Source organism: Quercus suber, unplaced genomic scaffold, assembly GCF_002906115.3.
Source record: "Quercus suber isolate HL8 unplaced genomic scaffold, Cork oak 2.0 scaffold_726, whole genome shotgun sequence".
Classification (NCBI taxonomy): Eukaryota; Viridiplantae; Streptophyta; class Magnoliopsida; order Fagales; family Fagaceae; genus Quercus; species Quercus suber.
The window spans coordinates 87,288-111,123 of record NW_027070166.1 but is presented as its reverse complement, the minus strand read 5'-3'; the positions used below and the strand labels follow the sequence as shown (position 1 = coordinate 111,123).

Genomic DNA, 23,836 nt, shown 5'->3' with positions numbered 1-23,836 from the left:
TCAAAAAAAAAAAAAAAAAAAAAAAAAAAAAAAAAAAAAAACCAAACCACTCGAAAGGAAGCCACAAAACCCCAAAGTGAATCCCCCAACCTCCTCAAAGCCTCCACTGATTGTAAGAAATTATATGTATCAAAAGGAAGAGATGTCTACTCACTATTGGACGTGTGACAACCTCACACCCCCAATAATTTGAGAGAAGTTACATGTGGGTGATTGTAAAATAAGAACACATCTGTTATGAATATCTTACACACACCATTTTTCTACATAAATCGTGACTTGAAAGTGTGTGTGTATTGTGTGTAAAAAAATAATAGGTTGATGTTGGATAGTGTGTGTACTGTAAAATAATAGCACACATGTATGTTACAAATATCTTACACACAACACTTTTAAACGTAAATCGTGACTTGAAAATGTATGTGTATTGTGTGTAAAAAATATTTCCCTCATAAAATAGCATTAAATGCATGGCAATTGTATCCATGAAATCCTCAATTGCGAGGGTCATGTCATTCTGCTGATTGATTGTCAATCCAAAATTACTTTAATTAGGTTGATGTTGGAAATGGGCTTTTCTACTTTTATTTAGTAAGACTTTTTTGTTCGAGATGAGCCTTTTAGGTTAGCAAGGGCTTCTTTGTTGTACCTAGCATAGAGCGTGACAATGTCAATACTTACAGTAAACTTTTCAATGGTGAATGCTTGTAAGAGCATTAGCATTGGAGAATGCTAATGCCATATGTAAGGTGTATTTAGAATTTTAAGCCTTAAAATCTATTGCATCAGGGAATGCTAAAGGTAAGAATTGCAAATTTGTTTGGCATTCTACTACAGTACAATTCTAAAGATTGAATTGTACTATAGCAGTATTGTAAAAATAATAATAATATTTTATTATGTTTTTTTCCCACGAAATCTTCTCTCTCTTCCTTCTCTGTTTCCCATCTGCTCTCTTCCTTCTCAACCCACCACTAGCCGCCACCACCACAAACCAAACCCACCATCAACCAAAACCCACTCACCTACCTACCTTCCATAACCGTGAACCCCAACCCAAAATCAATCCGCCACCAATACCATAACTCATACCCATCCACAACCAGCACCTAAAGCCACTCCGATCAACCCACAAACCCAACCACAAAAATCAAATCCCACCAAAATCAATCAAAACCCAACAAAATTAAAACTCACCAAAAAACGATCCACGATCCACTGCAGAGACCTTGGAGAAACAGACGGTTGCTGCAAAGGGAAATGGAAAAGACAGGAACAGAGTTTGTAGGCCATCACTCACTTGCAGTTGCAAAGCTCAAGCCAGCCACCATCCATCAACAAGGACAAGCACAACCCACCACCACCCACACAAAATATGATTAAAAAAAGTTAATTGGGTCCGGGCTTAGGTTTGAGAGTGACGGAGGAGAAGAGGTCGGAAATGGAAGAGAAGAGGAGATGAGGAAGAAGAGAGAAAAGAGAGGCAACAAGGGAGAACTCACCGGCACGTGGATAGGAGCGGGGTGGAGTGATCTGGGTTTGGTCCGAAGCTTTGAAGATGGGTCTCTTGGTCTTGGGTGTCTCTTTCTTCTAATGCTTTCTCTCTCTTCTGGTGTGTGAGTCCAAAATTGAGTTTTGACATTATACGGAGAAAGCTGTGTATGAAGGTAAACGTTAAGGGTGGGTCAGAAAGAAATAATATTTTAATAAAAATAGAGTTTTGGGACGTTGGAAGAATGGTAAAATGGTATGGTTTAATGATAAAGTGGCTTTTTAGAATGGTAAAATATAGTAAAATTAGAATTTTTTGATGCTAATGCTCTAAGTCAGAAGGTTTGATTGGCAATAAGCCGCTATTTGTATCGGGTTTATGGGCCTACTAACCTATCCAAGCTTGGTCATGGGCTCATGATCATGGGTCCCTCACACACATGATCAAGTTAATCTTATATAAAATGAATGCAACCTAATCGATGATAACTGAAACAAGTGTTGTTCTTATTTCTTATATCTTATTTGGATAGAAAATCCCTCAAGGTGAATTACATGGAGTGTTTTTTTGGCACTAAAAAGTTAATGAAAAAAAAAAAAAACAATTTCATAAAGATGCCATGGTTTTATGAGTCCCTCCTACTAAAATTCTTATCCTTATTCGTGTGACATGTCTTTTAATATCCAAATAAGTTTTAAACATAATATACATGACTTTTTATTACTTTTAATTAGTTCATAATCACTCATTGCAAGAGCAAATTGAAACACTTTTAAAAGTTTTTTTTTTTTTTTAAATTCTTAAATTTTTTTTAGAAGTCTAGGACATACTATTTGAAAACACCCCTGGGAGAATTATGTAACTTATCTAATCATTATAACTGAAGTTTGCAATCAAACACAAATGGTGATAAGCCATAAAGGGTGGAATTCAAATCCTTCAATTATTGAAATATTATTCGGTTGTAAGGCCATTGCAAAAGAAGAATTAAATGATACCAGAAAGAGAATTGCGGGATGCCAAGTGGTTGGACTTTGATCTAGTTTATTTTATCTTTTTTTTTTTTTTGGAGAAAATAGTTCATCTTCATGGGCATGTTAAGTCATTAGAGACTGTCGTTCCTCCAAAAAAAGAAAAAAAAAGAAAGAAAAAAGAAGCCATTGGGGACGGTCAAGGTGTAGATCATTTTTGTCTATTGTCATTAATTAATGTTGACTAGCCAGTTATATTAACTTGATTGGAGTTAGACGAACCCATTTCTCTCTTCTTGGTTTGTGTGTTTGTTTCTCCCAAAAAAAAAAAAAAAAACTGGAATTAGACTAAGCGTGCATTTGGGAGTTGATTATTAGTTGGCTTATTGCTTCTTCTTTTTTGGGTATTATTTGTGGGCCCACGATATTATTTGTGGTTCTCATATAACTATTTTCAAATGGCTTTTTCCTTTTGTCTATAAAAAAAAAAAAATACATGGTAAGTTTTCATAAATTAAAGACGGACAAAATGGGCTTTTGCCTTTTTCGGGAAAATTATATAAGGAAATGCTCCCCTTCTCAAACTAAATAGGAAGTCACTCTTTTAAAACTCGATTTTTGATAAATCGAGTTAGGGAAAAAAAAATTCTAAAGCCCTATAGTGGCGTTATTAAGGAGCCTATAGTGATGTTTTAAGGACCTATAGTGACGTTTTTTAACTCGACTTCAAAATAATTAAGTTATAGGTAAAAAAACACTACTATATGTCAATTTCATTGCCTATAACCTGATTTCATTGAATTCGAGATAAAAAACGTTACCATAGGTCTTGAAAACGTCACTATGAACTCCTTAAAAAGGCCACTATAGAGCTTAACTCAATTTATCAAAAATCCAGTTTTAAAAGGAGCATTTCCTTATTTAGTTTGGAAATGGAGCATTTCCCTATATAATTTGCCTGAAAAGGGCAGAAGCCCATTTTGTCCAATTAAAGACTATAAAAAGTAATTTTACGAGGAAAACCAACCCATAAATTACACTCAAATAGACTTCTCACACCCTCATTTCATTCGCTAAATTTATTTGCTATAGGAATCTTTACAACCACTAACTATGATACTCCCTCTAAAATAATAACTTGGATGATAAATAATTGTTCAAAAACAATCAAGATAACAATGAAAGCAACAGATAAAATTTCAGTGAATAAACAAGATACTTGATGGCTTAGAGGCACATTAAATTTCAATAATATTGATTGATTTGAGCCTGAGGTCAACCAATCTCCTAGAAGGATAGAGAGGCTGAGAGGGTAAAGTGATAGAGAGAAAATTAAAAGAAATATATATAAATGGAAAATGCTAATAGATGCTCTTCCTAATCCTACCCAATCAAACTGATTGTTAAGATGAGCATCCTCATCAACTCCTAAACCAAAGGCAATGACACCACTGCTCCTAAACTTAACCAAACTACCCTTATTTGATGACATCAATCATTATCAACTTATCAACTTAATCACACTACTACCATAAAACATAACCACTACTCCTAAACTTAAGCATTGATAAGTTAACATCAACTATTATGAACTTTTGAACTTAATCACATTATTATCATAAAACTTAAACCACTACTACTAAACTTACAGCAAACCATTAGCATAAGAAAGCACGTATTGTGTGCCTGAGAAAGAGAGCGACACAGAAATGGCGGCAGACAGGTGGTTAAATTTCCACAAGAAGAAGAAGAAGAAGATTAGCAAGCATTTATTATTAAAAGAAAAATGTAAATGTCATTATTATAAATTGTAAATCAAGCTTAAAAGCTTAAATACACGGCTCAAAGGATTTCCAATAACACAGAGTGGGTGTTACTGTTACCATCTCTATATATATATCCCATCCCCCCCATCATGTTCCCATTTACAGTAACATTGAGAATACCCAAATAGGGGAGAGGTAAAAGGAGAGAGACGGAGACAGAGAGCCTTTGCCCTCAACAGCCAGCCAGAGTAGAAGAAGCTCAGCTCAAGCACCAATGACGTGGACTGGCTTGGCTAGCTATGCCCCTCTCTCTCTCTCTCATATATTTGTTCCCCATTTCAACTTTAGCCAGCTGCTCCAACCATAATCCATCTCATCTATGTTTGCTCCGTTCCCGTTCTCTTGAACCTCTGGAAGGCCTAGCGTCCTCCTCCCACTCCACAGGTGGAGGCGGTGACGGCTCGTACCTCGAAGGCTTCCTCTTGAAGTGCCTATCATCGTCACTGGACTCATAATCTACAGCACTACTACTCTTCCTTCCACCGCCGCTAGTCACAGAAGCTGCTACTTTTGTAGACCCGGATTTATAGTCATCATGATGATGATACCCATTTGCCAATGCCTTGGAGGACGCAGGGACACCGGGGGCTTCTGTTGAGGAGGAGGACAGCTTTCTCTTCTTGTTCGCTTCTTCTGCAGGGAAGCTTATGCGGGAGAACACGCTAGCCTTTTGTTTACGCTCCGCAGCGGCGGCGGCAGCAGCAGCAGCAGCAGAAGCCGCAGCTGAAGTTTCAGAAGAGGGTGGTTGTGGCGGTCTGGCAGAGGAAGACTCAGAACGGTGGCGTTGATGGTTGCGGTGGTCATGGTCGTGGTAGTCGTAGTCACGATCACGGTCGCGATCATAGTCACGGTCACGATCGTATTCATGATGGTGTTCTGAAGATTTCCTCTTGGCCGGGCGTGGAGCGTCTGGGGATCTCTCGGAACGGTGACGCTGGGGATGGTGCTCCGCGTTTGATACAGGGTGAGGAGGAATAGGCTTCTGCACCAACCAAGTAAACGGCACACATCAATATTATCGTTGTTTTTTTAATTCTTAAAAAGACTCTTGTCGACACTAGTGCGCGCAATAAATAAAATTATAAAACTACTAGATCCATTTATTTTTCCTTTTTTTTAGGCCTCAGGTCTCCAACACGTGTCATTGGGCAAAAATTAAATAACAATATAAATAGATAAAAGCGATTTCCCCCCCTTTTTTCAAAAGACAGACCTCAGTAAAATTTTGGAAGCATCAACAGTATATAAACAATGTTTTCTTTTAAATGCAAATATATTTTTCAGGGCTTAAATCCTGCAAGGTGGTTCTGACTTATTAGACGAATGGTATAAGTCCAATACCAGATTTTTTTTTTCTTTTTTTTGGGAATAAGGTTAGTAATCTTTATAAGTCCAAAACCAGAATAATTAGTGATAAAATTGATTTAAAAAATAAACCCATATAAAAATAAGAATGTTATTAACACGAGTTAAGGTAGGTTTAATATTTTATTAAACAATATTTTTATACATTTAGCAAAACAGAGCACCCCTCTCAGCCTAAACAGAGCACTCACAACATTCAGGGAAAAAATAAATTTCCTACAGAACTCGAGTTTATGAAACTCGAGTTCCACTAGGAAACACAGGACAACACAGAGCACCCCTCTCAGCCTAAACAGAGCACTCACAACATTCAGGGAAAAAAATAAATTTCTTACAAAACTCGAATTTATGAAACTCGAGTTCCACTACGGAAAACAGGGCAAAACAGAGCACCCCTCTCGGCCTCTCGGCCTAAACAGAGTATTCAGAACATTTGAGGTCAAGTTCTTCAATAGAACTCGAGTTTTATAGACTCGAGTTCTACATCTCGAGTTTCAAAAACTCACGTTCTTCTAATTATTTTTTGCGATTTTTGTTGGTAAGTATTGTGAACATCAAGGCACATCTGGCTGAAGTTATTGATCTTGTTATTTGTCAAAAAATTGTTCAAGAAGAATCTTATTTTTTTCACTAAAAAGAAAAAAAAAAACAGAAAAGAAAAGAAAAGAGAAGAAAATAAGAAGCTTATCTAGCCTTTCAAATTTAGGCACGTACAAAAAGTTAATCTAATTCCCATATTAAATTATAATTACAGTATATGTATGTGCTATGGAGTATAGAGAGAAAAAGACATAACATAATTATATAATATTTTTTAAAAATTAGAAAAAGCTTATTCTTAAAATCATGAAAAAGCTTATTTTTATAATTCTATAGATCCATTTATTTTAAATTATTTGTTATTCTTCTATTGATCCAATTTTACTATCAAGTTTCATATTCTAATATTATATTGTTTCTCCATTTATTGTAAGGCAAAAGAAATATGGTTTGAAAGAAAAATCGATTTTGGGAGTATATTGAAGAGCTAAATAGTCGTTTCCCATTCTTATTTACAATCCAAAAAATACATCCCAAATAAAAACCCTTATGGTCTCTCTTCCCAAAAGCCTTGAGTGGGAAACGACACGGAGGCCTTGAGTGGTGGTTATTAGTTTTTTGGCAAAAATTATTTTAATAGAAAAAAAAAAATCAAAAGCATGATATAAAAATGCTTTATGGTTTTACGTGTGGGACAATAACACTACTCTAAAAGATTACCGTTTTATATCTTTATTCGCACTCTTGAGGGTTGAGGGGTCCATTAGTGGTAGGGCGTATATGATTCATTAAACCAAAAAAAAAAAAAGATCAGCTTTCATGGAATATACCCTCAGAATCATGCACCAACACATGTCCAAAGATTAGCCCAAGGAGTTTTATCATGCTCGGATAAAGCAATGAGTGATCACTCTCTTAGCCAAGTGGAAGTGGCAAATCCATCCACTACTACAAAATTCATATTCACCTCTCGTGGACTTAAATATTGTGTGGAAAACCTCTCTGTAATCATCCACTTTGCTCTTTTTTAACAACTTTAAGAGGTGCTTATAAAACACAAACAAATTTTTGTGGTTTCTATTAATCTGTCTCATGCACCCATTTGTATATATTTTTTAGACCTATCTCAATCCCCTTCAAATATCATAGTAACTTATCTTAAATCATAAAGCGGCAACAAATATCTGAAAGGAATAAAACCAGAATATAAACACAATTAAGGGCACATTCAGACTAGTGTAACAAAGATGAAGCAACAAAGAATTTTATTAAGTAAATATATGGGTTCACAAATACATATATCATGGGAAGGCCATTAATCAGTTTCAACTTGTGACAGTAAAGATTACTTTTTATACTTTCTCCCCCTATAAAGGCAAGTTTTTATTGGGGGTTGACTATCTACAACAGTCTGAGAGCAAAAAAAAAAAAGATTCCAACTGTCTACTGTAATAAATTGCTATCCAATACATTTATGTTGTAATGTCATATTATAAACACAAAAGGGCTTGCAGCCAAACACCCCAAGGGACCCCGGATTTCTGAAAACGAAGTAAAAAAAGTGTGGAATAAAAAGAAGATACTTTCTAAGTTTCAATTGAGTCAAAATGGTTTCAAAATAACCTTGTTAACTATGTTATAGTGATATAACCTTGTTAACTATGTTACAATTAACCACTTAGGGCTGCCTTTTTCCTCCTCTTGTATAATTAACAAGGTTATTTGTCAATCACCACTTAGGGCTGCCTTTTTCCTCCTCTTGTATTGTAACTACAAAAGGGAGAATTGATGAACATCAGCGGCATATGGACATGTAGTCAGGTTCCTTGATCAATTTCTGGTTGGAAGAAAATCTTTTCCTCTTTAGACAGGGAAAACTACAATAGAAAGGAAAAATTAAGTGAAAATATCATGCACCGAAAAAATAATACAGAGAAAGAGACAAGGAGAAGCTGAAATTACTTCATAGTTCAATATCAGGCACCCCCAATAAGAAGGAACTTGGATCACTGGATCCAAGTAGTGGAATGTACTCTTGCCAATGTTCTAAAGTCACAGGTCCAATCCCATAAAGTCTGATTTTTTTTTTTTTTTGGGGACAAAATCATGGTAATTTATCATACATGCTACATAACCATCACACCATTCTTCACTGTAAGAAACTTTAAGGAAAGCAATGTGTAGATGGCATACATGGGCATAAACTTAAGAAACCTCTCACAAACATTGGGAGCTCAAACACAATCAAAGCTCCTTTTTTGTTCAAAGCTTATTCATAGGCAGTGCACCTCACCCAAACCCCACAGAAGCAGTAGCCTTGTGCACTGTGATTGCCACCCCCCCTCCACCCCTCTCCTCTTTTTTTAATCAGCCTAACAAGTGCTGATGCATCCACACACAGAAGCACGCTGCCGAGGAGCAATGATGCATATATATATGGTGATCATGTCTAAAAACAGAATTCATAAGTATACTCCCGATTGATAACTTTTTTTCAAAACTTCCAATCTGTCAAGGACCCTGTTCTAAATCCATATCAGCATTATGAAGATTCGTGTCTTAAAAACTTTAACTATTTGTTTTTATTTACTAAGTCACTTCCATTATTAATTCTCTAGAGGATGAATATGAACATATATATGAAATATAATCAGTCATGCTTACAGCTTTAGCAAGAAATTTGTTAAAAATTTACCATTCTCTATTTTCATCACACTTTGGAGCATTGTATTCATCTTTGTCTTCATATCATAACTATCATCCATGTGTGGCACAAGAAGAGTCAGCTCCCTGTAGATATCACGTACAAACCTGCATATCTTCTCAGCAAATTCAAGTTCACCTTCTGATATTCGGCCAATTGCCAACCGCATCAGCTCTCCAGTCAAGTCCGCAAGCTGTACAAGAACAATGAGCATTTCGTTCTCAAAAAAGGAAAAAAGAAAAAGTGGGCAATCTTTTGACTGTTAGCTCTCTTTTTTTCAATTTTATTTCTAATTATTTAGTAGTCAAATAGATCAATTTGACAACTTTAATTATCACAAGGAATTAACTACATCTTCAAAGAATACATCATCATGGATCTTTACATATGTCTCATTGCACCATTGATGTCCCGCTCAGACATAGAACCATCATCAGTTTCTCATTTCCAGAAAAACAAATAGTTAAAATAGCATAAAACTGAGGCCATTACCCGCAAGAGATAGTCGAGGACATTAATTTGCAAAGGCTCAAGAGATGGATCACTAAGACATAACAAAGTTGCATTTATCTCATCAAGAGTCAAAAGATTCCCACTTTTGCAAAAGCTACAGAATGTTGCAGCTTCAATATACTCTTGTACCTGCAACCAGCCATGCGTATGGACATGGAGAATTGATTAGGGCTGCCTTTTTCCTCAAAATAACCTTGTTAATTATAGTTAAAAAGCACTAGGGAAAAGCAAAGAGTGAAAAAGGCAGCCCTAAGTGGTGATTAATTATAGGCAGTGCCAACCATTGGAGGCACATGCTTCTCTTCTTGTCGGACTCATGCATCTACCTAATCAGCCAATAGAGTAGAAAATTGAAAATGTTCTTTCCTAAGTTTTAAGGTAAAATTTTCTCCTCCAAACAACTTAATTTGTGAAAAACCATGGAAATAGAAAGATATATTTTTTTTCTGAAAGAAGCAACTTATCTAACATACATCAAGATTGGCTTGAAGCTCAGCATTTGCTTCTGGAGCAGGAATTCCCCTCATAGCTCGATCACGTTGACGAGATCTCCTCACACCATCTGGATTAGCTTTGCTAGTAGCTCTTAATCTACAGTCATGAAGTTCCTTTAAGGTTAGACTTGGAAAGCTTTTTTTTGGTTGGAGGGGGAGTGGGGTGGGGGAAGGGGTTGGTGAAGAAAAACAGAACAGAACATATATTTGTCAATCACATGGCAAGTGTTTTTGCTAAAGAAGAGTAGGATGAATATAAAGAAAAATAATTTTCAAAAGATCATGAAATTAATTAATGCAAGAAGAAAATGCCTAACTGGTGGGGTCAAAGAACAAAAAAGATCATATATATATATATATATCAGATGAGGAAATTTCAGTGTGTTCCAAAATATAATATGTCATAGAAATAGTGCTCTGGACATTTTATAGAGATGCCATATATTGAGTTATTCGTGACAATTATTAAAACCTTTTACAATGTGTGTATTTCACTAAATTTCTAGTGCACATTATTCATTAACTTTTGGCACTTCACAAGGAACCCAGCTAACTTAATAAAGGTTAAAAGACATGGGCATTGAGGATTCAACTGATGCCAAACTCGATGATATGCACAATCAGAAATTAAATTAACTGTAGTCAACCACCTTCTAGCTTCTTCATCCCGTAGCTTAGCATCCATCTCCTTGCTAGGAGGATATTTGGGAAGGCTAGAAGGCTCACATGCATAAGGTTTGGTTGTGAAGAACTGTCCAAAAAAGAAAAGAAAAAAGAAGAAAGAACTCACATATTTAATAATTAGAAAAGGTAAATTAAAAAAAGTTTCAAACAAATTATGGAACCATATCGTATTTGCCAATTATAAAATAATGCCAACGTAGAGATATTCAACATAGATTCAAGCCAACCACCAACAAAGAAGTAACAGTTATTTTGGTCTAGGGATAAAACCAATATTGTATAGGGCTGACAAAAAAACAAGCTTCCTGTGAACAACTCTAGCTCAGGTCATAAATAAGTTCCTTTAAGCAAGTTCATCAGCTTAGCACAACAAGCTTAAGCAAAAGTTTTTGGACTCCTTTCTCAACAGGTCAAGCTTAAGGAATGACAAGCTTGGCCAGCATGAGCAACTGAGAAACTGAGCAATGTGTTTTATGATGAGACTTTATCTTTATTACACATCCAAGGGTACACTTACAAAATAAAAAAAATTATAGACAGCAGCACTTAGCCATATTAGTGGCTACATTTTTGAAGTCTCTCTTAACCCAAACAAAAGAAAAACTTAAGATCAAAAGTACTTCGCCGATTTTCAGCACTGCTGATACCAGCCTCCAATATCCGATTAATTGTATCCCTAAGTGTCTTATATTATTTAAAGGTTTAAAACATACATCTATCACAGAAGCTCTGAAAACAGCACAATACAAAGTCAGCACAGCATCTTTCATTACGTCCTTGCACAATGGGCAGTGGAGCTCTGGTGGTAGCTCACCAACAGAACGTGTGGATGGTAACCCTTCAATTTCTCTCTCGAAAGCAGCCCTGTTTTCAATTTAAATGTTATGATTAATTTTCAAGCCTACAATTAACAGTATGGATAGCCATTGTAAAACACTTTGAATCATATCGGCTTACTCATTTGGTCTCAAGACAGCTACAGCACCACTTGGCAATGCATATGAGCCATCTGGGCAGGGCTGAATGAAGTGCCCTGAACACAAAGAGTTTCACATAGTGAGCCTTTTTTTGCCACAAAGATAGACCTCTCAGCAAGTAATTTTATAAATAAAAAAAGGTGGAAAGACCAAAAAGGGAAGGAAAAAGGCATAAAACCATTAACATACCAGGCACCTTGCACCTGTGACATACATAGCCCTGAGGAGGAGTTTTGCGCTCAAATCCTGCTTGACCTCAAAAAGATACTAACAAATTTCAGCTTATCACAGAAATATATATTAGTCATGGTTGATGTGAAATATAAAACTAAATGTGGTATACGGACTCACCAAATCCACGCCCCCCCATTCTACCTCCCATACCCCCCTTCCAAAACCTCTACCATGGGCAAAGCCATCAGGACCTTGACTGCACCATCCAATACAAATTATGAATATATGTTTGTCACATTAGTGATTTAACATCATATAACACAACAAAAAGCAAAAAGCATCTCACCGTTGCCAGTCCAAGGCAGGAGTATCAATTAGAGCTTTAATCTTGCTGTCCTCATCAGCTTTGTTAGTTGGGAGAGCTTCCGAAACTGGAATGTTTGACTGAACAGGGAGAACTTCAGGGATTGCATACAAATCATTTTCAAACTCATCCCATTCCGAGTCTTCAGGCTGTAAAGTCAAATTAAATACATTATTACTTAGATGCATTACATCTAAGACAAAAGTCAAAGTTCAATAATAATGTGATTAAACCCAAGGGTAAGCATACATATTTCATGGTAGAAGCATTTAGAAACTGGAAAGCTACTCTTTTCTGGTTCAAGGTCATCCATCTTACTTTCCACCTTCGGTCTGCAAAACAAAACGCAGTCCAACTCAACCACACTTGTGAGCCTCATGCTGCTAGCTCAGATTTTATAATTGGTTATTCCATAAAATAACTAAACTGAATCAAATGCAACTATGCAGTCAAAGATAATAAAGGTTTGAGATAGTACTCTTGTTCAGTAACAATTGTCATATGAGGCCATCCAAGAACACGACGAATTAAAACTGAGGTATTTTTAGGTATCAACATTGCTTCATCAAGATACTCTACAATTGCAAAACAGAGAAATGGACCGACTTTAAAATACAACTAATAGATATTAATCCATGAAATCAAACATACACAAGTTATCAAAATAGAATTCCCCCAACTTGGCGACTCTCTTCTTCCTAAAAGTATGCCTAAACATTCATCTAACTCCAACAATAATCTCACAATCCATCAGCTATCAAGGTTCATGAAACCAATCCCCTTACAATAGAATCGCAATTCTAAAATTCACCAATACACAAATTATATCTTTATATATGCCAGGGCACGAGGAAGCACATGTCAATGGCATTGTAACAGTGCAACTCCAACCCTTTATAATTTCCTGTGGGTAAGTAATTAAAAAAAATTTTTTAATGAAATTTAACCATTCACAACATTAGACACCTATAATTATCAAGTGGAGAAGAAAGCCCCAAATGAAAACTATGATCCCAAAATTAATTTTTTTTTTTTTTAAAAAAAAAAAAACACTCTCATCTCACTGCCCAAAACCCAAATTTTGTTGGAATATTGAAAAGGAATTAATTACTTAAGTAATATCTAAGAATCAGAACCAACCTTCATTGGTCTGGGCATTTGTGACCACAACGTCGAAATCAGTTCCCATGGACAAATGCTTGGATTCAAATATTTTTTCTTTCAAAGTACCAACTGAGAGGAAAGGACCATCCATGGGAATTGAATCATAATCTTTTGCACTCTTAAATTTATAATACACCGCCATGCTATTTTTCTTTAAAAAAATATAACAATAATACCAAGAATAAGAAGAAGTAATAAGAACAAGTAAAAATATAACAACAACAACAAAAAAGTCAACATATTGCAACTTCAATCACATTATATGGGTTTAAAAGTATGCTATAACTTAGATTTTGAAATCCATAAACCCAAACTACACACATAGTTAATAAAACTACAAAAAAGATAAATTTTCAAAACTCAAAATCCATCATATTTCTCAAAAACCAATTGAATTCAACATACAAAAACTATGACATTTGAGAATTTACTATGACAATATCTCACATGCACCATCCATAACACAAAGTAATTTGCTGCATGTATCTTTAACAAACCTCTTTTTCAAGGTTCACCAATTTTGCGTTTTTTAACCCTCGTGTAATGTTTGGGAGGTGGAGGAGGCTGCGAGGCATCATCCTTAAGCTCATCATCGTGCTGCAAAGACATTAGATGCATACAATCAATATTCGGTGTAATTGTAAAGAATAAAGTGAACTGCAAAATACGCATATTAAGGGAAATTAATGTTATCATACCATAGAGCTGCGTTTGTATCCCATTTTGTGTCCACCTATCCCACAAGTGGGAGCTCTTCTAGCACGTTGTGGTCTACCTCATGGGGGTGAGGGCCGAGGAGGGGGATTCTCGTCCGGTACATCAGTATCTGGCTGTGGAGTGTCAGTCCCAACCGGAGGTCCTAGAGGGTTGGATAAGGATGAGGTAGGTGAGTAATGATGCTATGTAGAGGCCAGGAGTGGGGATCATTGTCATGGGTTCAGTACGGGGTGGGTCTATGGGCAAAGTGGGTGCACTATCACTGGTGGGTGGGTATGAGGGTGTCTCGGGGTGCAACAGAGGGGTCAACTGAGAATGCATACCGAGATTGAAACTGGGCTGTGAAGGTGGGGTGGGTGAAGGGACCTCGGGCTAAGGAGATGCATCTACCATGGGTGGAGGGACCTTGGACTGAGGAGATGCATATGGGATGGGTGGAAGGACCTCGGGCTGGGGAGATATATCTACAATGGGTGGAGGGACCTCAGATTGAGGAGATACATCTGGGATGGGTGGAGGGACCTCGGGGTGGGGAGATGCGTGTAGGATGGGTGCAGGTATCTCATGAGTACTTACAACCCGAGGGGTTGTTGCACGCCGACCACGGCCCCTAGCTGCAGTTGGGCTTGGGCTTGCTGTAGCAGGTCGACCACGGCCCCTAGCTATGCTTGTGCTTGGGCTTGCTGTAGCAAGCCGACCACGGCCCCTAGCTACGCTTGTGCTTGTGCTTGCAGTATCACGCCGACCACGGGTCGGTGTAGTTACGGGTGCTGCACTTGTGCTTGAGGCTGCAGGAGTTACTGATTCAATCTCAGTACGGTTGTTTGCCTGCCCAGTGGCTGCAGGATCACCACCAAGCCCAGCCACATTATGTAGGATGCGCCAGACATGGTTGTGTTCTCGGCTGCCTACAGGAAGCCAATTCAACAATGCTAAATGACTTTCAATCTGAAACAGAGAAAGAACCAGTACAATCAGAATTTTCCACATTTATGTAACAATTATAGAATGCATAATATAGTACTTATTACTCTAATTAAATACTCATCTAAACTAAGAACTGAAAGTTTTATTATGATACTATATGCAACAGAAACTCTTTTTAATTGGATGTCAGTTAGATCAAACCAAATTTGTTGAAAGAAGAAATCAATTGATTCTACGTTCGTACATGTACTAAAGAAAAAACAAAGGAAGCAATAAAATATAATTAGAACACATTACTAGCTGATGTACTCTAGCACTGTTGCGGTCGACATACTTTCGAGTCACCGGACGATACCATTGGTAATAGTCATGATCGCGGGCCATCTCACCAGTCTGAGGAGGTGCATGGCAAAGTCGTTGTTCTCTGCTATTCCATGAAATGATATACGGTTCATGCTCCTCCCTCCAATTCTTTTCCACCTTCCCACGCAAGTCTATTCTGTGCAGCCTTTCATCGTACACAACACGGTCAGGCCGCTCTTGCGCCAACCCAAACTGTCGAAGGACACGGTCTGGGTGGTGTATCTCCACTATGCAAAAACACACAAGCGGCACCCTTGCTGTCCACGTACCCCTCCCTGTAACGCAGAAGTCAGGAAGGTGGCGGAAGTGTGCCTCGTATGGCTGCCACACAATCTACAATAGAAACAAAAAACAATTATCATAGCATCTTAAAATGTGAAACAAGGGAGAATACATAGATACAAGGAAAAACAAAAATTAAAACGAAAGATATGTTAAGGAAAATTAAGGAAGATATGTTAAAGTATGAAGCAATCATATTCTTAAGGAAAATTAACATAACCAAACAGAATTTTTGAATATTATTACCTGGTTCGGCTACATTGTAACTAATTGCTCACGATAGTAGACCAAGGCCATCCCGGATGGCCTACTCTTCGAGCCTGACACCCGCACCCACCTACAGTTACGAGCGAATAACATAAGATAAGTAGCTACTTAGTTACTAAGAAGAGTACATTGCATAACACACTAAATATCAAAAAAATACTTACTTAAAGGCAAGTGGAGCATACAGCCACAGGCCATAATCACATCCAGGAGGGGGCTCTATCCTCGGGCACAAGAATGGCAACCTTGCCCATGCCCAATACTGGACCAACGTGCACGCCCCACCAATCTGCGATGCCCCTTTCTCACTTGCCCGACACAACACTCTGTACAACCAGGCCAGGCAACCATTGCCCCAACTATACTGTGGCGGATCACGAAGGTTCCGCTGTTGCTCCAAAAACATCAAATGCACCCTATCTCCCAACTTGTCCATAAAAAACTTATCCCCTAGTAGTGCTAAAATATAGCACCGAGCATACTTGTGTATCTGAATCTCCGTTGCGTCATGAGGCAGTGGCACTGCAATGGCCTCAACAAGGCGACTGATGAGAATTCTTTGCCCCACCAAAGTTTTGTTGTCATTCGCCGGAGTAAAACCAAGCAACTCCATGCAAAGAGTGCTCCAGGTTCCATTTAACACAGCAGTCGGCCCAACCAAGACCTCACCGTCTATAGGAAGTCCGAAAATGACCTCCACATCTTGTAGGGTGATTGACATCTCACCATGTGGAAGATGAAACGTATGAGTCTCCGAGCACCATCGCTCAACTAGGGCCGTTATAAGGCAATTATCTATCTCTCTGGAAGGGGCCCTAAACAATCCTTCAAGCCTTAGCAACTTGATAATGTCAATCACCCGATTATCTTGCGTTTGAATGTTTGCCATCTCCTTAGTGCAACCACGCACGTAAGTGCGCTCGGGTCCTGCAAAATCAATAAAAATTATAGCAGTTGTCAGAACTAGAAATACAACTTTGAAAGAACTTACTAACTAAAAGTCAAAGATAACGTAAAAATTAAAGCGGTTGTTAGAACTAGATATTTCACCTTGCCATTCCAAATGTCCTCTGATCGATGATGTGGTTGTCACGTCAACAATGACCTATCATGCGGACCAGGCTGCAAGATCTGTGGCTCCTCATCAATTCGAGGCTCCATACTGCAAAGAGTGCTACTGTGAGATTATTAATAGTGTGGGGGCAAAGGAATGCTATTCTACATGCAAGGAAAATCTATACTGAAGAGCAGCTTATTGGCATTATTTAAAAAAGGATGCTAAAAGAATGGAAAGCAAGAAGAGTACTTTGCTGTAATTGGGGATTCAATCCAGCCTTGATCTTTTTTGTTCCTATGTAATTGGTAAGTTATTTTTAAAAATAATATCTCAATACAAGTGGAATCCTTCATTTCTCTAGCCTTTTCTCACACACATTCACATGTAAATATCTACATGAGAGATGGATTTGAAATTTCACAGCTAAATCATGAAGAAAAAGCATTTAAAATAGTGAAAAAAAGAATATGAGCTTTAGCCCAAATTCAATTTTCTCCTCATAAGAGTAGGGATTCAAGACCTATTGGTTATGTGTGTTGTAGCAAGGCATGCACATGCAACCCAACTCTACTAATTATTTGTTTAAATATACAAAATACCATATTATACGCACCATACAATGTCATCATATCTTAGTAAATTCAATCGAAAAATAATCATGAAATGCATACCCTAATCATGAACATATTCAAAAAAACAATCCTTATTAGCACAATCACAATAGATATTTAAAAATAGAGCAAAATTGATCATCTCATGTATAAATCACACAAATACAAATACAACAACTCAAATAGACACAACACACACACATCACATAGATACAAGCCCTATCAATTCAAATTGAGAACCAGCACACACACGTATACATCATAAAAATAAGACCTACTAATCTCAGCCTAAGCAAAACAGCCATACCTCAAGATGCAAAAATGCTTTTCTCCAACCTAAAATCTTGCAAATTGGTCAAGTCTTACAATCATGCTTGATTTGTTTTGGAAATTTACTCGGGTTTCAATTTATTGGTCTAATGGTCGATTCTCCTATGCAGGAAATTTAGTTATTTTAATTCTTTTAAGTCGACTTTACAGAGTAAGTAGACCTAGAATTCATATATTGTACACTAGTGCAATTTTCTATCCAAGATAACCCTTAATTTAGAATGAACATCTATCATCACATCAATTCTCAAACTATGGGATTAATTCCAAGAAAAATTAGGATGAAAAGTAAAATTTGCATGAAATTTTACTATTGGTTATGAAAACCCAAATTGTGTTCCAAAAGAAAGAAAAGTAATTCCAAATTTCTAACCAAGCCTTACAAGCGATGAACAGAGTCTTATGCACAGAAACAAACAATTATTCTAACTAGAGCCACTTCAATATCACCTCACAGAGGAACCCAAAATCACTATAACTGGTTTCAATGGTGGAAACTCAAAACTGTGAAAATGCACATTACTTATCAAAAAAAAAAAATCACTATAACTGAAAATCATCGTTAACATGCAACATATAAACACTACAGATTCCACAAAGGCAAAAGAATTAAACCCAAAAAACCGAAATTGAAAAAAGGAGTACCTTTCGCACGGTGGGCTACGATCAGAGCAACAATGGCCTACGATTGCTTGAGAGTGAGTGAGTGAGTGAGTTTCAGAGGGCGGAGCGAAGGTTGAGTGAGTTTGAGAGGGCAGAGCGAAGGTTGAGCGAGTGAGGGTTTGACTGAGAGTGTTTCGTGTGTTCACCGGGCTACGCTCAGAGCAACAATGGGCTAGAAATGCTTGAGAATGAGTGAGTGAGTTTGAGAGTGAGTGAGCTTGAGAGTGAGTGAATGAGTGAGTTTGAGGGTGACTTTGAGAGGGCGGAGCGAAGTTTTGAGTGTTTGAAATTTCGGAGTGTTTGAACAGAGCGTATGAAAGTGATATATATATTTTGCAGATTTCGAGTTTTTAAAACTCGCTTTCTTCGTGGCTCCACCTGGCAATTTTCTCCAGCTCAGATATCCCAAAAACTGAACTCGATTTTACAAAACTCGAGTTCTAATATAAAATCTCGAGTTTTACAAACTCGAGATGTTAGTTTCACACTTTCTTTCAAAACCGGCCAACTAACGAAATGGTTAGAAATCTACTGTTATTTGGAAAGGGTGTCCCTTTGTATTACTATGAATATTTTATGAAGGGGTTGCGTGTATAATAAAGTCTTGGGATATAATTTATAGATAAGGCCTAGAGTGCAACTATATTTATATAGTGGTATTAAATATAATTAATGGTAACTTTGGACTTGTCAAGAGTTGACAGAAAAGCCCAAAGCCCATTAGAGCTAGTGTCTTATTGGTCCCTTTTGGTCCCACTCCAAGCCACACACTTAAGCCCAATTGGAAAGGCCCAAAGGCCAGCCCAATTAGATAATTGGTTAGATACAAAGGGAAAAACGTACAGAATTTTGAGAGAGAGAAAAACAACATTTTAATGGTGTGGAAGTGAGTGTATGTCACTATCTAACCATCCCTTTGTAACCAATTGAGAGTCCACACTTCTTAGGCGTTAGTGGAATTAGAGTGAAGATTAAAAGTATTCCTAAGTGGTTCAATCTTCGGTTTTGAAATTCACCATTTCAAGGTACGCTCTCTTGTTCTCAAATTCTAAAATTTACTTAACGCATGCTGTCAATTTCGAACGATGTAGATCCGTTATTTTTCCGCTACATTCACATTTATTTCCATCAATATATATATATACACACACACACACACACACAGATATATATATATATATATATATATATATATATATATTATATATATATATATATATATATATATATAAACACAAGATTAAAATTAAAAAAAAAAAAAATAAGCCCAGCCATAATAAAAGTACAAGCCTAGCCCAGCCCAGCCAAGAAGATGCCAAGATGACCACACAAGTCTTATTAATAAGACCCACCTACAAAAAACACAACAAATCCTATTACACCTATAATGAAAAAAAAAAACAAAAAAAAAAAAAAAAACAAAACAAAAACAAAAAAAAAAAAAAAAAAAAACAAAAAACCTTGAAGGCCCAAACGTTCGGCCATAACTCAATATAAACAGGCCCAGTCTTAACAAATAAAAAGTAGAGAAAGCCAAGCCTTATACCTCAAAAGTCAAAACTCATCCATCTGTAGAATCAAAATGCAACAACAAAAAAAAAAAAAAAAAAGGCAATCGGCAATCCTCACTCCTTAATAAAAAAAAAAAAAGCAGTCGGCAGTCCTCACTCCTCAGTCAATTTAGAGTTTTCAGATCAATGTGATCGAATGATTTAGATCGAAGGAAGCTTGAGCCCGGCAACCAGCAACAGTGGAAAGAAAGAATGAGAGAAGCGGAGCGCAAGAGCTGAGAGAAAGAAGCAGAGCAAGAATGAGAAAGAGAAATAGTAAAAATTTTAGAGATTTGAGGTTTTTTATTTGTTTTGATTTGTGATTATTTTGTGGTTAATTTCTTAGACCGGATTTGTAGTTTATCTTGTTGAATTTTGGTTTTTCTAGAGGATAATGATGTTATTTTTGGGACAATTGATTTTGTTTAGACCAAAAAAAATTTTGTGCTGCCAATGTTTAACTACATATAACAAATATTTTGTTTTTTTAATCAAAAGGATGTGCCAGATTTTTTTAGATTCATCTTAAACCACTTTTTTTTTTCTTTTTTTTTTTTGCCTACAACCCGTTCTTTTCTAAAATTTTGGGGCCCCCCTTCGAAGATCAAGCTTTAAAACGTTGCTCGTTTGATTGTTACAATCTATGCCCTCCTTGCAACAATCTTGACCCACCCAAGAAGAAAGCCTATTGAATGGGTCCTTAAGACCTTTTCTGAATTTTTGAAGGGCTACTCTCTCTATCTCAATGAAACGCACGCTGGCATTTACAGCAATAGAATTGGATGGTACAGCTCCAAGTGAAATAGATTCGATTATCAAAAGAAGGTAAAGAAGATTAAGAAGAAGTACAAAGGTGGTATTCATGTTGGCCATTTTCCCTTATCTCCTTACAGGGATCGTTGTTATAGATGCTTATTTATAAGCATGCGGATTGTCTATTAGCTTTTGTTTTTTCACTTGAATTACTGGTGCATAGAATTAGCACGATATTGTTTCATAGAATAATGTTGTTTAAAAAATAAATCTAAATTAATATTGTTTCAGTTTTATTTGCTAAACTACTAGCCTACTACTTATATCAATGGATACTATATTGGTAAAAAAATTTATGTTTATTTCTGAGTGAACAAGCAATAAAAAACGAAAATGTAAATAATTAACACAATGTTTATTATACAGTATATGAGGTATTTGATATGATATAATTTGGACATTATTTTATATAACATTAATTTTACTATTCATGTTTTAGTCACATTTCTTGTATAGTGTGTGAAAGCAGGTCTTATAATTTCACATCACATGTGTTTTTTTAGATAGGTTTTAGTCATGCCAAGAACCTTGTATAGCTCAACAGGTTGGTACCTACTGGTTTTAACAAAAACATATAGGGTTTCAATCTCACATCTCTCAATTATTGATTATAAAAGAAAAAGAAAACGTTAAGTTTTAGTCACAATTTATATGGATTTCGATTATTTTATTTAATAATGACTTGTTAAAGGTGTGAGTCAAACCGATTTAAAATTTTTTTTTTTTTAAAGTTAGATTTTAATTTTTATTATAAAAAATTATGGTGAAATATATATGTATATATATGTAACTACTTTTTTTATATATACAACGAGAGACATCCACTAATTGATATATAAGATCATAGTTTAAGATCCTTTCTTTTTTTTTTTTTTTTGTTACATGGTATATCATGTCCTACATCCCGTTGTAGAAACAATGCCAGAGCCTGTTTCGTAATTTTTATATTTCGTAGTTGAAAAAACGCAATTTTTAGCCTCGTTTTGTAGCCGGGTTTTGTAACCTTCACACCGCCTATTTTGAGCCATTTGGAATCTTTAGATGAAAGAAGAGAAGTATTATTATTATTACTATTACACACATTTGATGCTTCACCTTTAAAAGCCACAAAAAGTTTTTCTAAACTATTAAAAAAGACATTGTCCAACTTTTTCATTAATAATTTTCAAACTTGAATAAATATATATTCTATAAAAATCACATTTTTTAGAATTGGGACAGTGTTTAAAAAAAAAAAATTATGATAGCTTATGTTCCATAATAATTGTTCTTTTTACTACTAGACAAAGATAAAATTGGTTTCTTTTATTGTGAAGGTAGAATTCAATCATATATCCTATATTCGATTATACCTATGCTAACACAAAACTCACAATTATGATTAGTATCAAACAAGACAAGAGTAAGAATAAATTCCACAAACCAATTATAAAAAATTTAAAGGGAGCTTGCTAGTGGTTATACAGTCATATTCTTCATGTAAACAGGGTCAAAAGAGCTTTTTACTATGATAAGAATAAGATAAAGAATTCCTCATCCTTACCCCTATCTCTGTTGCATGTTTTCTGAGTCAAGAAACTTCGAATAAGAGACAAACAAAAATATTATATAAACCTATTTCCTATAGTACTGTGATTGGAACAGATTTAAACTTTAACTTACTTTTCTTTTTTTTAAATTTTTTTTTTTCCATTTAAGAGTAGAGATAGAAACTTCAACGGGAAGACAGATTCATTGAGATTTTGAATAAAAGGGAAGTGGGCATATTAACTTTTAGAGAGAGATTGTTTACTTTAATAATTTTTATAACACTTTTGGGGTGTGGAAGATAGCTATAGAGAGTTAGAAAATACAAAGACCATAACAAAGTCAGAAATAGGGGGAAAATTTTGGTGAAGAGGGACATAGGCAGTGGCTGTAAATATCACACAGCAAACTGGATATGTAAATATAATTTCTATCCACTTCCTAGTTTTTTATTCACAATTGAGGGGGAAAAAATAAAAAATTTCCTGTCACAGTCATCTACTATACAAGAGATTATAATTTTTAAGAAGAATGAACAAACTTGCATAGCATAGGATTCTAAGAAACACCACAAAAAATAAAGAAAAGGAAAAGGGTATATCAAGCACCAGAGAGGAAACCACTTAATGTTGCATCGCAAATAAAACCTTAAATCTAACTGTTGATATAGTTGTTAGAATGGAATTGTAAATTACCGTATCCCAAGCAAAAGCTTGTTTTCATTATAGCTGACTGTTTGCGACAAATGGAACCCTTTTCCTAGAGAAGATGTCAAGAAGTGATTCAAACTTGGTGATTCAAATGGGAAGTTTTAAATGTTTATTTTTTGTCATCCTTGGTGCACATATATTCCAGCAATCTGGTGAGCATTGAACATAATTTGTTGTTGCAAATCGTAGAGAACCATGCCTAGTTTACTAAGTCCCAAAATTTTAGATCACCCATGGGTAATTTGTGAAAAATTTGTGTGCAAAGTGGGCATCTCAAGTTTATCTCAAATAACGTGTCATTACAGAAAGTTTATGATGCCTATTTTCTAACTCCCAATGTCAGTTTTATTTTTAATATCTTCATTATAAAAAGTCTGATGCCTAGTTTCTAGCTAAATCCTCTCATTTATTTACAACTCTCTTAGCTTTATCTTTATTCCCAGATTTGCTATGTTATGACTATTTCATTGTGGATTTGTGTTAATTGTGGCATAACAACATTGTAAGCACTAGTGTTGATTGTATGTATGTTTCTTCATCATGTAGGCGAAAGCCAAAGGGGCGGCAGTCGAACGCGCGGATGTATATCAACGAGTGTACCGCACCAAAGATGGGGTTCCTGTTAGTGCCCGTGTGCAAGATAACATGGTAAGCACAATTTCAACGAACTGAATTTTTGTGTATTTTCTGTTTGTATTGATTATGGTGTGTAATATATTGTTTGATTCTTGTGGGAAAACAGGATAGGATG

At 36.1% G+C, this 23,836-nt stretch overlaps 1 protein-coding gene, 1 non-coding gene and 1 pseudogene across 2 annotated transcripts; all 3 read right to left on the bottom strand.

Moving 5' to 3' along the window:
• Positions 1–4,211: 4,211 nt before the first annotated feature.
• LOC136061214 (E3 ubiquitin ligase PQT3-like) lies at positions 4,212–12,292 on the bottom strand (annotated as a pseudogene).
• Positions 7,429–9,698, bottom strand: LOC112015387 (uncharacterized). Its single transcript, XR_010626244.1, has 2 exons — positions 8,157–9,698; positions 7,429–8,071 (listed from the first exon to the last, which is right to left on the bottom strand). It is a non-coding gene; the product is annotated as an uncharacterized LOC112015387 (transcript).
• Positions 12,281–13,425, bottom strand: LOC112015397 (E3 ubiquitin ligase PQT3-like). The gene is made up of 3 exons (XM_065766623.1): positions 13,245–13,425; positions 12,583–12,679; positions 12,281–12,436 (listed from the first exon to the last, which is right to left on the bottom strand). Exons 1-3 carry the CDS (start codon positions 13,408–13,410, stop codon positions 12,310–12,312), a joined length of 390 nt encoding a protein of 129 aa, XP_065622695.1. The 5' UTR covers positions 13,411–13,425; the 3' UTR covers positions 12,281–12,309.
• Between the last annotated feature and the right edge of the window lie 10,411 nt (positions 13,426–23,836).